At 36.8% G+C, this 14,737-nt stretch overlaps 1 protein-coding gene across 1 annotated transcript in view; it reads right to left on the bottom strand.

Moving 5' to 3' along the window:
* Positions 1-280: 280 nt before the first annotated feature.
* The window catches only part of Atp6v1c1 (ATPase H+ transporting V1 subunit C1), a 48,302-nt gene continuing 33,845 nt past the window's right edge, over positions 281-14,737 (bottom strand). The window contains exons 7-13 of the mRNA XM_046464746.2: positions 14,623-14,721; positions 12,830-12,898; positions 5,773-5,865; positions 5,599-5,692; positions 3,704-3,801; positions 1,830-1,956; positions 281-896 (exon numbers count right to left, since the gene is read on the bottom strand). Of these exons, the coding sequence (XP_046320702.1) occupies positions 801-896; positions 1,830-1,956; positions 3,704-3,801; positions 5,599-5,692; positions 5,773-5,865; positions 12,830-12,898; positions 14,623-14,721 (676 nt within the window). The 3' untranslated portion in view covers positions 281-800. The remainder of the gene's footprint in view (positions 897-1,829; positions 1,957-3,703; positions 3,802-5,598; positions 5,693-5,772; positions 5,866-12,829; positions 12,899-14,622; positions 14,722-14,737) is intronic.

The following is a 14,737-nucleotide window of genomic DNA, read 5'->3' as shown; positions in this document are numbered from 1 at the left end:
TAAAACTGCATAGTTTTTGCTAGGCTTTATTCAAAATTGGTCCCACTTATTTGCAAGAACTAAAAGTCTAGTATCCAAATGTAAATACTCATATGTTGAAGAATAATCAAATCTGTGCTCTGACCCAAATTTGGCACAATTAAATCATACACAGGCCAGACACAAATAGTCACACCTCAGCATATGACAAAATCCTGAAAGTAGCATAGCAAGTTAGCTATGACATAATTTATTAAACTCTCACACTGAATTGTAATCTGAAGTTACACACACCACAATACACCTTTGCACAGGTAATTTTATTCTCTCCTGTGGGTGTCAACAGTGCTCATAGATTGTAATCAGAAACATTCAGAAAGCACATACCTGAATATTGTCACATTTCTTTACATCACGATTCAATAACTATTAAACAGTTATGTCTACTACATACAGTGAACAAAATGGTATAAATGCTTACACCATTCCCTTGTAAACAAGGCTTTTGTGCACAATGGTAACAAATGGAATTAATGCATATCATAATATCAATGAGGAACTTCTCTTTAAATAAACTATTCTGTTTATAAATAAACTCTGATTTTTTTAGTACACATTTACAGACCTGATCCAATAAAAAGAAGCAATATATATATATTTTCCTTTAAAAAGAAAACACTGAGATAGGACCACTAGGGAGAACTCACCAGGGAAAGGGGTGGGAGCAAGCAAAGGACAGAGTTAAAAGTATTATGATACTGCAGCCTAGTTTTGCTAACACACAGCAACACAAGCACAGGGCGTCTGAGAGGGCTTCAGTTTTACTTGAATTCCAGCAAGTTGCAATCAATCTTGTAGTACACATAGGGGTAGTATTCCTGTTGGCTCAGGTTTAAGCCAGGAATATCCATGGGAGCCTATGGAAAAACACAAAACCAGGTGTATACTTATAGAACTCCATTTTGCAAATGAGAAAGTAGTCTCTAAAAGGCTAAGAGGCACAGTGCACAGTAGTAAAGCCAGGTTCAAGTGCTGCCTCCAGAGCCTGTGTGTCTAACTATCAGCTCACGACCCTTCTGGATGCTGCAAAAGTTACTTTCTATATCTCTGGCTTAGGATAAGGGCTTATGAGATACAAGACTTATAAAATGTTATATAAAAATAAACCAAGTATGTCTTTAAAGGTATCACATATATATAAGAATTTACTGCTAGAAAATTATGTATGAAAGAGATAGACCTCATTATATTCACTATTCCATGAAAATGTAGCAAGTCATTTCCCATCTATCAAGAAAAAAATTGATTTTTCATAGTTTTAACTAGTGCACATATAGTATACTACCATCATAAAGAGAGAAAAAAATCAGCAAGATATGTGAAATCAAATATCTAAAATAAAAGCCCACTGAAAGATTAAACAATAACAGAAAACACTTATACTATTTATATTTTTGTTTAATAAAAGAACCATTTTAGAAAACTGATAGTTCTCTTTAAAATGCTTACCTATTGACTCTGTTTCTTCTTTTTACCAAATAAAATTAAAATAACTACTTATTTTCTTCCTCTCTTCAATTTATAACTCCTGCAACAACAACTTGCATGGTTGTTTCTGTATTTCTGAAGCTATAAACATCTGATATTCAGCCAGATGATGACTGGCTTTTAGAAAGCATGTAATAGGATAAACACCTGAATTTTACTTGCTTTGTCTGTCTAAAAAACTGAGAACTTCAAAGTAATAAAAAATGATTACCATGATACATATTTACCTCCCCTTTCCTATCTTGTAATTTTTTTCTGTCTTTCCAATTCCCACTCTGCCAAGCCATCTAGTAAGTACTTACATCAATAATAGCTGCTGCACTGCTGTCTAGATGTTTATACAATTCATATAATACTTCTCTCAGTTTCTTCATCATCTTCTTATTAGGCTGAAGTAGCATTGCTTGGAAGTTCACTGGCAAGCCATACCTTGTAAAGAAGAAATACAAAGTGCAACACAGGCTTATAAAAAGATTTCCTTTTTAGAACAAATATTTTCCTACTATAATCATCATTTATGGGTAGAGGGTATCTCATTTTAAGGAATCCCTTCACAAGTATGACAAGTAGTTACAGAAATTTTTATTATTTTTTTTATTTTGGGGTACCGGGAATTAAACCCAGAGGTGCTCTATCACTGACCACATTCCCGAACCCTTTTTATTTTTTTTGAGACAAAGTCTTGCTAAATTGCTTAAGTCTTCACTAAGTTGCTGAGGCTAGTCTCAAACTTATGATCCTCCTGCCTCAGACTTCTGAGTCTCTGGAATTCCAGGAGTGTGCACACAGCAGCCATAGAAATTTTTACATAGAAGTGCAAACGTTCTCTGGTCTTCAATGCCCAATAGAAACATCTATTTTAAAAAAGTTAGTTACTAAGAACTACTTCAATACTGTTCCATTTTTAAGGTAATCTATGCACACTCTCAAGAAGTAAAGATAACATGTAAGGCTACCAGATTACTTTAAAATAAATAATGAGATAAAAATTTCAAAGTACATGTGGGTTAAGAAACCTAAAAACAGTATAGCTATAGAGAAGTTGTTTTTTAAAAAACAAATTATTTCTTTGAACCCAGGGGTGCTTAACCACTAAGCTACATCCCTAGCCTTTTTTATATTTAGAGACAGGGTCTCACTGAGTTAGTTGTTCAGGGCCTCGCTAAATTGCTGAGGCTGGCTTTGAACTTTCGATCCTCCTGCCTCAGCCTCCCGAGCTGCTGGGATTACAGGCATACACCACCACGCCTGGCTAAAAAAGAATTATTTCTAATCTGAGCAACATGTACAGAGGCTCACAGATAACTGAATTTAAGTATCTCAAAATAATAAAGCATTTTAGGTCAATATGAAACAATTTCAACAAATCATCAATATACTGTATACCAAACTAAATGTAAAATAACTGAAATATCTTCCTTTTAAATAAACATTGGCTAATTTTTATAATCTACAAGTCATGCACTGCAGACTGATGCTTCTGATCAGTGACAGATCACATATACTGTATTCCTATAAGATCACAATGGAGCTGAAAAATTCCCATCACCTAGTGATGTTATAGTCACTGTAATGCATGACTCATGTTTATGGTGATGTGGTGCAAACAAGCCTGTGCTGTCAGTCATATAAAAGTACAGAACATATAAGCATGTATTACTTGAAAAATAAATGACTATTACTGGTTTAGTATTTATTATACTTATTATTTTAGGGAGTATTCTCGTCAGAAGTTTAAAGAAGCTTACTATACAACAGTATGCCCTGTACAAGCAACAGCCTCACACATCTCCTTACTGCATCTCTTGCCTGCATCCAGGTGCCATGTCAAGTGATTGACCCATACCACCTAGGTCTGTGTAAGTGCTCTGTGTGGTGTTTGGACAACAACAAAATCGAGAATTTTTCAGCATTAAGCTTATAATTAAGCAATGCATGATACACCTAAGAACAGAACCAGAGAGTATAGCAGTCTGCATCACTTCTTCCAAAGTTGGAATTAAAGGACAAAACAAATGCATACTTAAAACTGTGTGAAAATGACAGTATTCCCTCGTGACTGGCTTTTTGGTTTCTCATCAATTTCATAGTGCTGGTCTGTGTTATAACAAAGAGGTTTCAAGTACCCTTCAGCATCTATAAACTCTTCAGCTCCAAGTTTCCCAATTTTCTTTACCTTAAAACAGACTCAACAAAAACCCTTAATGCTTTCACATGAATCCATGCAATAAATGCCTCACTGAAATTCACTTTCAGCCACCGCACGAGTGGTCCCTTTAAAAGAAAAAAAAAACACAAGTTTGGTCTTACAATTAGATAGATAAATTAAAAAATAATATTTTGGGGGGGGTGTGGGGATTGAACCCAGGGGTGCTTTACCACTGAACCATATCCCCAGCCCTTTTTATTTTGAGGCAGTGAGGGTCTCACTAAGTTGCTTAGGGCCTCCCTAAATTGCTGAGGATGTCCTCAAGCTTGTGATTCTCTTGCCTTAGTCTCCCCCGTCACTGGGACTGCAGGTGTGTGCTACCCATCTAGAACAAATATTTTTAGAGTAACTACCTACTGAGTACTGAGAATCTATAGGAAAATTAAGTCATGTAATTCACCTTTTAAAAGTTTAAGTATTATGGGCTGGGGCTGTAGCTCAGTGGCAGAGCGCTTGCCTAGCATGTATGAGGCACTGGGTTTGATCCTCAGCATCACATAAAAATTAAGAAAGGCATTCTCTTCAGACATAACTACAAAAAAAATTTTTAAGTTTTAAGAATTATTCTAATTATATTAGATACCAAATTATCTTATGTCTCTGTTACACCAAAAGGTTAAATTAGACTAAAAGGTTAGCCAATACTCAGTAATCTCAACAGACACTAAAATGAACTGAAACAACTCACTAATACAGTGAGTACTCCCCTCTATTTTGTACCAGTTTAGACTACTTTCAAAAAATATTTTTGTGAAAGTAGTCGAAACTGGTACAAAATAAAAGGTACTCTGAATATGTAAAACAAAACATAAAAATATGAACTTACTATTCAATACTCTAAAACATTTAATACATTTATATGGAATTTAACTTACAAAGAATTTAGGAATAAAGATAAACAGCTATGTAGGCAAGTCATTCACTATCCTGAGCTCTTATTAGGTCTCTAAAACCTCTTCATGCTCTAAATTTTCAGTGATTCTATTATGTAGCATAAATTCTTTTTGAACTTAAAATATGTTATGATTAAATGCCTCTTTAAAGAAAACACAATTCAAATAAAAAATCTCCTCTCCACACTGCAAAGACATACATCATCAACCGTGCTAACAAATACTTTGATAACATTAAGAAGCTCATTGGGATGTACCAATCAACTAATTTAAGCAATGAGGATAAGAAAAAAATGAGATCTTTGGTCAAAATAGCTATTCTTTAAGAAGGTTTAGGATCTTCCCTAATAAGTTGGTTATGCTGGATACTGACTGGTCAAGGATGGTTTTCTCCCATTTGGGAAGGAATGGTTTATGAAGCACTTGGAAATAATTTCCAATGAAATCTGCCTTTATTTCCCCTCACTTTACCAGAGCGACACACTTTTTAACTCATCACACTTCCCTCTTCATATAAGTTTTTAGTCTTTACAATAATTTTGCACTTGAAGATGGCAAGTAAGTTGGTGCCATCTTGATTTTCCAAATCCATTTGTCCCTATTCTGTTATGACCACAACATACAGCTTTTCAATAGTTTAAGTATAAATTGCTTCATTAAAAGACAGAAAGGTTTCTCTTAAGAAAATGAATATTCTTCCTGAAGAGAGAACTTCATTATTTACTTAAAAATTGTCCTTCTCTACAAATATAGTAACCAAAACATTTACATTTAAAATTTGTTTCTGACATGAATTTAGTTGGAGTACATAATTTTTTGGTAGTATTTTAAGATTACTATAGCTCTTAGCCTGTTTAGAGGAAATTCATTCTGATGATTCAAAAGAAAACTAAAATGAAATGTCTTTAAAACAAAATCAGAGAAATTTGCTTTTTTTTATTTTAAGTCAAAGAAAAATAGAACACGTACAAATTGCTTTTTCTTGTCAGTAGAAAGCCTGTTCATTTCTTCTTTATCTGCTTTCATCTCCTCTTCATTATACTGGAAGTCACGAACGATGAATCTAAATTTGGGGGAGGGGAAACTTGTTCATATCATATATGGCTAATTTAACAAATTAAAGAAAACAAACAATAATCTTACTTGTTTTCCCTGGCTTTATGTCTGAAGTCATCAACTGCCTTCCTAAACAGGGTGACATTACAAAGGTAACTGTCTTGGTCCTCTGAGAGAACACTAAGGAAAAAAAGAAGTTTGTAGGTCATTTGAAGTTTTATACATTCTTTTCTCTTTCATATTAAGGGCAGAATTCAGAAACAAGAGGAAGAGCAACAGCATTAGGGGATATTGGCCCTTCCGAAACCACCTGGATGCTCTTATCTGTACCCTCAAACACTGAAGACACTGTCTGTCTGTTTTATGGTTATGATGCCTTCACATCCTGTATTACATTTACTTCCTATTAACCAACAGAATTAAACATTAACTCAAGTAAAGCATCAAACTGTAAGAAGCACAATCTACACTCTGTCAGTACCAGGAGAACTGGTTATGGTATCTCCTTGCTAAGCACACTCTTTGCTTCTGGAAGCCTAATTCTCTCCTCTCTCCAGCAAAATCCAGCCAGCCCCATGGAGGCCTGGCCCAGTCCCCCTGTATGACCACTACCTCATACCTTTTCTACCATCACACCCCAAATCAAAAATCACAAATACAACTGCCTAAATAACCTCTGAATAAATGCATCTGTGTGCATCTCAGACTCCACTTCAGGCTTTAAAGGTGCCCCTAAGGCAGAGCCTCTATTCACTCACAGCTCTGTGGACATCACTGGGAAGACCTTTTCAACTTAAGTACCAGAAAATTTTAACTGTCATATAAATTGTAATGCTGTGGGGAAAAGCCCACTACTTGGAAGGGCAACTGCATGATCATACTATATGTAATCTGGCTTTCAAAAACTACCAGTAGCAAAAAAAAAAAAAAAAGTTTACTGCTGATAGCTCCTTTGTATAGAGCCCCACATGTAAGGCCTATGAAACGGTATGCTCAACTGGGGCAGGGGAATGTTACAAAGGGCAAGGCGATCTTTCTTTCCTGTATTGAGGGTTTTCCAATGTTCATGTCTTTTTTTTTTTTTTTAATACAGCTTTACTGAGGTATAACTGAAATAAGATAACTGTACATATTTAGTGTACATCATCTGAAGATTTGGACATATTCATGCCCATGAAATCAACACCACAGTTAAGGTAATAAGCACATCATTACTTCCAAAAGTTTCCTGTATCTTTTGTTATTTTTAGTTTTTATTTACAAAGTTGTACTTTAGAAATTTAGAAAAAAAAAGTTTCACAAAATGAGGGAGTGCTTATAGAATTAAAGATAACTTATTAAATTTTATTTTTTAAAAAAACAAGTTTCATTTTTCCCAGATGTGTAAGAATTGCCTGGTTAGCTGAGTAAATTAAGGTGGTAACTTCAGTGCTTAACCAAAGAATGGCTTTAAGACCCACATCCACCCTGGCTCTGGGTGGGTCATTCAGCAGGGGCCACCTCCCAAGTGTAAGACCAACAGACACCAGGAAGTACCCATCACCATGATCACTGATGTGCTGAGGAATTCAATTACACTGGATTAGGACCTTTAAATATTTTAAACTATAATTATAAAACTGTTATCTTTAGTTCTTGCTCCTAAGTGCCTTTCAAACCCAAAGCAGGGCAGCTACTAAATGGACAGAACTAGATTAAAAAAAAAAAGCTTTTAATGATCCTTTGGTTTGCCAAGATTGACTTGGTGATATGCAAATTGGTTGAGGTTAAAACAAACCCAAATCTAACTTGACAGGTTATTTCAGAACCATAAACAATATTCCACCATTAACATATCAATCTTATGTAATACTTTGCTATTTGAAGGCCCTTTCTAAAATATCTGATGCTTGACAACCAGCAAAGTTGTACTGTTTATTCAAAATCCTGACAGAAAAACCCAATCTTGTTTTATGACGAAATCCTACTGTGTCACCTTATCAAGAAAAAAATAAAAGCCACTTGGTTTTTACTTCTCCTCTCCAGGAAGGGTATTTCTTAAAGCCTTATAAAAAATAAACAATGAGTCCTTAATATAAGGGACTTTTTAGTTGTTTACCACGTACTGGAGTACTACCCTATTGAATTGTGGCTGGGGCTCAGTGGTAGCGCACTTACCTGGAGTACTACCCTGTGCCAAGCTCTTATTAACTACTAGGAGTAAAACCAATTAAGACCTCATTCCCTGACTCAAGGGATGGGTCCAATGAAGGAAACAGATGTAAAGAGGTCAGTACAACATGGCTGTAAGTGCTATAACAGAGAACGAACATGAGATGGGGAAATGGTACTTTCATCTGGGTGGATTCAAGAGTTTCACAGTAGTGGTGCCAATTAGAAAACTGGAGGACAGGCAAGAGAATATTCCAGGCAAATGAAAACAAGTGGGGAACAGCATGGTCATTTGGGGAACTGCCTGAAATAAGCACAGCTGAAACACAGTATTGGCAAGGTGGAGGCAGGGGTGTGCTGAGTAGAGGCAGTAAAGTGGGGAGGAAGAAGCAGAGTTTTGAAAGGGCAGCAGGGAGTGGGAGTGCAGTTCAGTGATAGAGCATTTGCCTAGTATGTGGGAGGCCCTTGGTTCAATCCCCAGCACTGCAAAAATCTAAGTTAAATAAACAGATTTATATATCAGTTGTGTGAGAGGGAAAAAGGAGACCAGCTGATGGCCATTAGAGTGTCCAGGCCAGAGATGAGAGGAGTCTAAACTGAAGCAGCAGTAGAGGGAGGGGTTAAAATAGAATAAACCATATGAAATTAGGGATGTTTGGCCATTTTGAACCAATTTCACATAGTTCAACCAACTACCACAGAAAGTGGCAGCCTCTGAGGCTGCTTTATAAGACAGTTTGAGTCCAAAATGGAGGAGATCATGCTGTTTTCCTAGAGATCATCACATGGAGTACCCAATGGGAACCCCATATGTGAGTCTGAAGCTACAGGGTTCATGCAGAATACAGGTGGAGCTTTAAAAATTCCTAAATTGCAGTGAAGCTAAGAGCTATGAAAGAGCAGAGTATCCCTGAGACAGAACAACCTGAGTGTGGATTTACAGCCTCTCTTCAGCTCACTCAAGCAACTCAGATACCAAAGCTATCGGACTGCATTAAAGATTAATTTGAGGTGTGAGTTTGCATAGCTAATGGCTCTGCAGATGAATGGCTGAAGTGATCAGCAGAGTCCAGGCTAAACAGGAAACAAAGCTCGATCAGAGGAAATCAAAGTCAATGCAAACACAGGGTTAGGGACCTGAGGAGGTGAACAAAGTACAAAAGCAATGTCCTTCAGAGAAGATCTGGTAAAGAGCTGGATTAAAGATTTGACTCCAGAGGTAAACCTTTCTAGATGTCAAGGGTGAGGCAAGAGAAACCAAGTGGAGGGGCTGGGGATGTGGCTCAAGTGGTAGCGTGCTCGTCTGGCATGCGTGCGGCCCGGGTTTGATCCTCAGCACCACATACAAACAAAGATGTTGTGTCCGCCGATAACTAAAAAATAAATATTAAAATTCTCTCTCTCTCAAAAAAAACAAGTGAAAGTGATGAGAGCATCAAAGAAGAGAGTTGGCAGATGACAGATGGATTTCCAACCAAGGCAAATCCCATAAAAGTTTTAAATGATATGTGAAACCAAAGTAAAGCAACAAAATGAAAGCCACAAGGACAGAAAAGAGACAGGAAAATCACACTTCTTCATGAGTAAACATGAACCTGAACTATTCTCAGATACAATGTTGGCCAGGAATTGTACCTAGCAGGAAGCTTAGTCTAACACAACTTGCAAAGGTCCTACCAGATTCAAATAAGAGCCAAACTCACTCTATTCATTTAGTTCTCCTGTTATATCTTGTAGGTATCACTGGGCCCGGAGGAAATTAAGTCTGTTGCCAGTTGGTTTTTAAGCCATCTCATGGCTTTTTCAGTGACTTCTGTGAGGGGCAGTTTTTTCTGGAACTCAGGAGCTCTTCTTACTGCTTCACCTTACAGCCCTCCTAAGGCTTGCTTCTCCCTAACCAGTTAATCCACTACTTCTGCCCTGCCCCTGCATCATACCTTTGCAAGTTACCTTTGCAAACCTCCAAAAAGAGAAACTTCTCTACATAATGGCTGGTGTAATCTTTCCTAGCAAGGTTCTTCAGAAACTCTAGCTCACTGAACAAATCCGCTAAGAAGCTCCACTGTCTTTGTGGTAGTTTCCAAGGACAGAGGAAGGGCAAAAATTAACCCCTGATCTGAGCCAATCAGACCCCCACCCCCAGTGCTGGGGTCATACCCACAGCTTTGTGCACACTAGGCCAGTGCTCCACCACCAAACTTGACTCCCAGCCTTCAATTTGTTATTTTTGTAATAAGCAAAAGTAGACAGAAAATAAGGAAAGTGGTAATTCTGAAAGTAGAAGTAAAAAGAACCCTTCTCTGAAGTATTCCAACAAAAAGCAGAACAGCAGCCCGGCCTCTACTTTCTTGGCCATAGCCTTGACAAGCATTCCTACACATCCCTGTTTTTCAAAACAGCAATATTTCAAATTGGCCAATCTTATGTAAAACATCTTGTAAATACCCAGATTTCTCTCCCCCTTTCTGGTACTAGGGATTGAACCCAGGACTATTTACCACTGAGCTACATCCCCAGAACTTCTATTTTGAGATAGGGTTTTGCTAAGTTGCCCAGGCTGCCCTCAAATTTGCAAGCTTCCTGCCTCAGCCTCCCAACTCAGTAGAATGGCTAGATTTTGTGCACTTTAAAAATGTAATCATTTCTTGAGGGTTAAGGATGATATTTTTCAATCTATTCTTCTACCTCAAAATTCCACTTTCATCTTCACTGCTTCCAAGACTCATCATCATTCAGGTACCATGCTAAAAAGTATCAAATGAAAGTGATACTTTAATTTTTTTTTACTTTATTTGTATAAAGCACTTAGACCAATGACTAGCACATAGTAATTACTCAAAAATGTTAGTTTAAAAACCAGCATCAATCCTAAGGTTGTTCCTAAACAGTGGGGGAAATGTCAGACTGACTCTGAAGCCTATCTGCTCTACCTAAGCTACAGCTCTTCTGATGATCTGAACCTGAGCTAGCGCCACGTTCTCTATAATGACATTTAAACAGCTATGTTTTTGAGTCAATGAACCAAATGTACTTTGGACTGAGAAATAGGTAGAACAGATGTTTGCACCAAGCGAGAAAGGGCTGGAGACTCAGGCCATCAGTGTGCACTTACAGGTCATTCAGAGGCCTGTTTTAAACTATTCTTGCCTGGAATTTTTTCCTTTAGACTACTAGAGTAATTTGCAAGAGGTAATTCTGAAGTAATATGTCTAAAGTCCCCCTTTTCAGAGTAAATTTGGGGCTGCTTAATTAGCCTACACACCAACCCCTGGACATCTGGGTGGTGTGTGTCCACTCTGTGCACTGAGTCCTTATCCTCCTCCTCCACTGCCACCTGGGCATAGTCAACCCCTGCAGTATGACTCCTCCATAGGTAAGAAGGTGTTATCTATCAGGATAAATGGCCCAAATAGAATCTAATACCAAGACACAACTGTGGTCTCTAGTTAGCATGTGAAGGGTTGGTTTGCATAGAAGGTATTCCCTCCAGTGGGAAATAGACTCATGATGGGCACAGGTTTGTGGTTTAATTCTCAAAAGATCAATATTTGTGAAATGACAATAATACTATCTGATATATCCTATCAAGCTTTAAACTAACTATCTTCATAACATATACAAGAAAGATGCTATGCTCATTTTACAGACACAGAAAATGAGGCCCAGAGAAGTTAAAAGACTTACCCCAGGTCACACAGCAAGTTGGTAGCAGAACCAGCAATAGAACTCAGATCCCTGGGTCCAGGACTCTTTCCAAAATACTAAGCTACCTCCCATATGACACAATGAAACTGGAAAAGAAAATATTTCATGGGCCTGACCTTACTAATTCCAGTTCTTCACTGTCTCCTACACCTTTCTTTCAAAAGGTCGTCTCTTCTTCAGGCATTTATTTTTTTTTATTTTTTTATTTTTTTCTTCTTCAGGCATTTATATACAAAGGAATTCTTTGGGAGCACATACACTGTATTTAGTATTTTCTCAAAGAAGGTCGTATGTGATAATGGCAGAATATTATCACACAAGGGATATAGGGGATGTAGGGAACATGACAGGGAATGATGTAAGAGAATATTTATGGGACCTAGAGTTCAAAGATCTGAGTTCTAGACATAACTCTGCCACTGCACACTTACATAACCATATGCTCTGGGCAACCATTTGTCTTCCTCATCTCTGAGAAAAAAAGGATGACTGCCCAAACTACTTCACAGAACGGGTGTAAATATCAAATTAGACAATGTATATTAAATTTAAAAAGATTTTTTTTTTCCCCAGTACTGGGGATTGAACCCAGGGCTACATGCTAGACAGGTGCTCTACTACTAAGCCACATCCCCAGCCCTTCCTCTTTATTTTGCAACAGGGTCCCACCAATATGCTTAGGCTGATCTTGAACTTGTGATGCTCTCACCTCAACCTCCTGAGTAGCTGGGATTACAGGTGTGCATCATTACACCTGGTTTGAGTTTTTTGTTAGTTTTTTGGTTTTTCAGGAGTGTACAGATTTGGCAAAATCTACGCTCAAAGTGACAGTGAACATTTGGAGATCAATACTCTTAAGAGCCACCTGGAAGGCTTTCTTTGCGAGGTAAAATTAAAAATTACAGTCATACAGAGAATGAGGACTGTTCTAAAGGCAGCACAGTGAGCAGAAAAAGCACCACACCAGAGACCTGGTTCCAGTTCTATCCCTGCCACTAATGATATGTGTGACTCTGGGCAAACTACTTCACCTCGCTGGCCTCAAATTTCTATGTCTATAAACATGAATGGGTGAAAAAGACTGTGCCAAGTCCCTTCCAAGTCTAACATTATGATAGCTAATGTTAATATATTTCATTTATAAGCTAAAAATGATCGTTCTAAAATTATAAAATTATCGTTCTAAATTATAAATAAAGGAAAGATGCAAAGATATTTTCTAATCCAACAACCAAACTCTAAGAAGAATTCTAGGAAATAAAACAGTTTTACAAAGACTGCTACTTACTTGCTAGACCTTGGAACTACCATTTCAGCTAGTGTTTCATACTGCTTAATCCAGTCATTGTGGTTTAACCTGCAGAAAAGATACAATAAGCACTGGAAAAGAAAAACAAGTCCTACTTCCTGCCATATCCAGGAAGAAAAAAGTTACAGGACAGATAGGATATACGGTTTCAGGGAAATACGTCAAATAAACGTAACAATTTCAAGTTTTCTATTGAGAATGAATTTCAGATTCACTGAGTGATGCAGGAAGTACAGATCACCACCCTCTTATATCCAGTAACTATTGCAAAAGCAGCATATGCTAGAACTTAGTATGGAAAGGAAGCAGAGCACCATATACATTCTATATTATTTTCAAACTATATGGTTGGTAAGTATTATGCCTCATTTAAAAAACAAGAAAAAGGTCATACTGAAATCACTATCATTTCTATTCAGTGGCCATTAGCAGGACTGAATAAAAGTACAAAAAGCAAAAGAGTACCAGGAAGTAGCAAGTAAAGCAAGTGACAGTAAATTACGTCACCATAGAACATTGTGCAACCACCTTCTCTAGAGGCCAGTGGCTTCTGGAAGTGTGTAAAGAGACGACTATGTTTGAGATTTAAAATAATTATAGTGTTTGTAGGCCAGGATAGAGAATAATTCATTATGTAAGGTGCCCTATGTAGGTTTAGTGTTTTCAACTACAAGGTACAGAAAACTAAAAAATTCTGGTTTTAAACATAAATTTTTAATAAAGGTTGAGACAACTATATGGGCAAAGGTTATTTTTTTACATAGTGTAATTTTCCTATTGGTGCAAAAACACAGTATTTACTACAAATAACCAGTGTTCCAATATAGCAGGGGAGTTATATAACCAAAACACAAAATTAAGGGTTTGAAGCCAAACCCTTAGTTTTAAGCTCTTCTCCATGTGCAAAGAAAAATCCAAAAGTCTGGTTATTGCAGTAAAAGGGAAAAAGTATACAAGCCAGGCTAATGTCGTAGCCACTATGAATTCCGTGGAGGTGCTTTGTCTGTCTGTTCTAGGACCTATTATGTTGTCTGTGGCTGCTTCAGCTATAACCGCAAAGCTGACATAGTAAAGCTAAGTGGTTGTGACAGAGATCAGACAGTTGGCAAAGCCCAAAACACCTACTATCTGGCCCTTTATAGAAAAAAATTTGCAGAGCTAATCTTTTTGCTTTTGTGAGCTACTATTGTCAACTGCTATACTGTTATGTGTTAAGTAAGGATATAAATATGTTTGTAAAATTCATTCTGTATAACTGCAGATCAAGAATACTCTTCTATGGTATATGGATATTAAGTTTTAAAGACTATCTTAAAATACAATTAGAGAACTTAATATGTTCATGTACTAAGAACTATTTTAAGTTTGATATTTTACCTTTGCAAAAACTTTAAAGATGTTATTTAAAAAAAAAACCTGCTCATCACAATCTAATTCATTCTTTGCTTCCTAACTAGTCATAAAGATTTTTCAGAAAAACAAACCCAAAGACTTATTTTGAAAAAATATAAAATCTGTATTCTTAAAAATCCAATAATTGGGCATTACTTCATTTTTTGATGATCCAACTATACCAATCTCAATTTATAATTGGTGTCTCTATAACCAAGTTATACACCAAATTTGACTTTATGAGAAAATGTTGGTTGACAGAACGAATAACAAGGTTATACTTGTTTTACACTTGGGTTTTAAGGAAAACTTTATATTGCAATACCAGATACTAATCTTGTATTTTAACAAGTAAAATCCTTTGTAATAGAAAAACATACTTGGGAACTACAACCAGTAATGTGACGAGATATTCTGAATCAAGAACAAAGTCATCCTTTTTCACAATTTCTGCCAGGCTTCGAGTTAGCAAACTTCCTCTAAAGAGGGAAAAAA

This window comes from Marmota monax, unplaced genomic scaffold (assembly GCF_021218885.2).
Source record: "Marmota monax isolate L192 unplaced genomic scaffold, Marmota_monax_Labrador192_F-V1.1 WCK01_AAM20220418_F8-fsc00003, whole genome shotgun sequence".
In the NCBI taxonomy this organism is placed as follows: domain Eukaryota; kingdom Metazoa; phylum Chordata; class Mammalia; order Rodentia; family Sciuridae; genus Marmota; species Marmota monax.
This window is presented reverse-complemented; position numbering and strand designations above follow the sequence as displayed.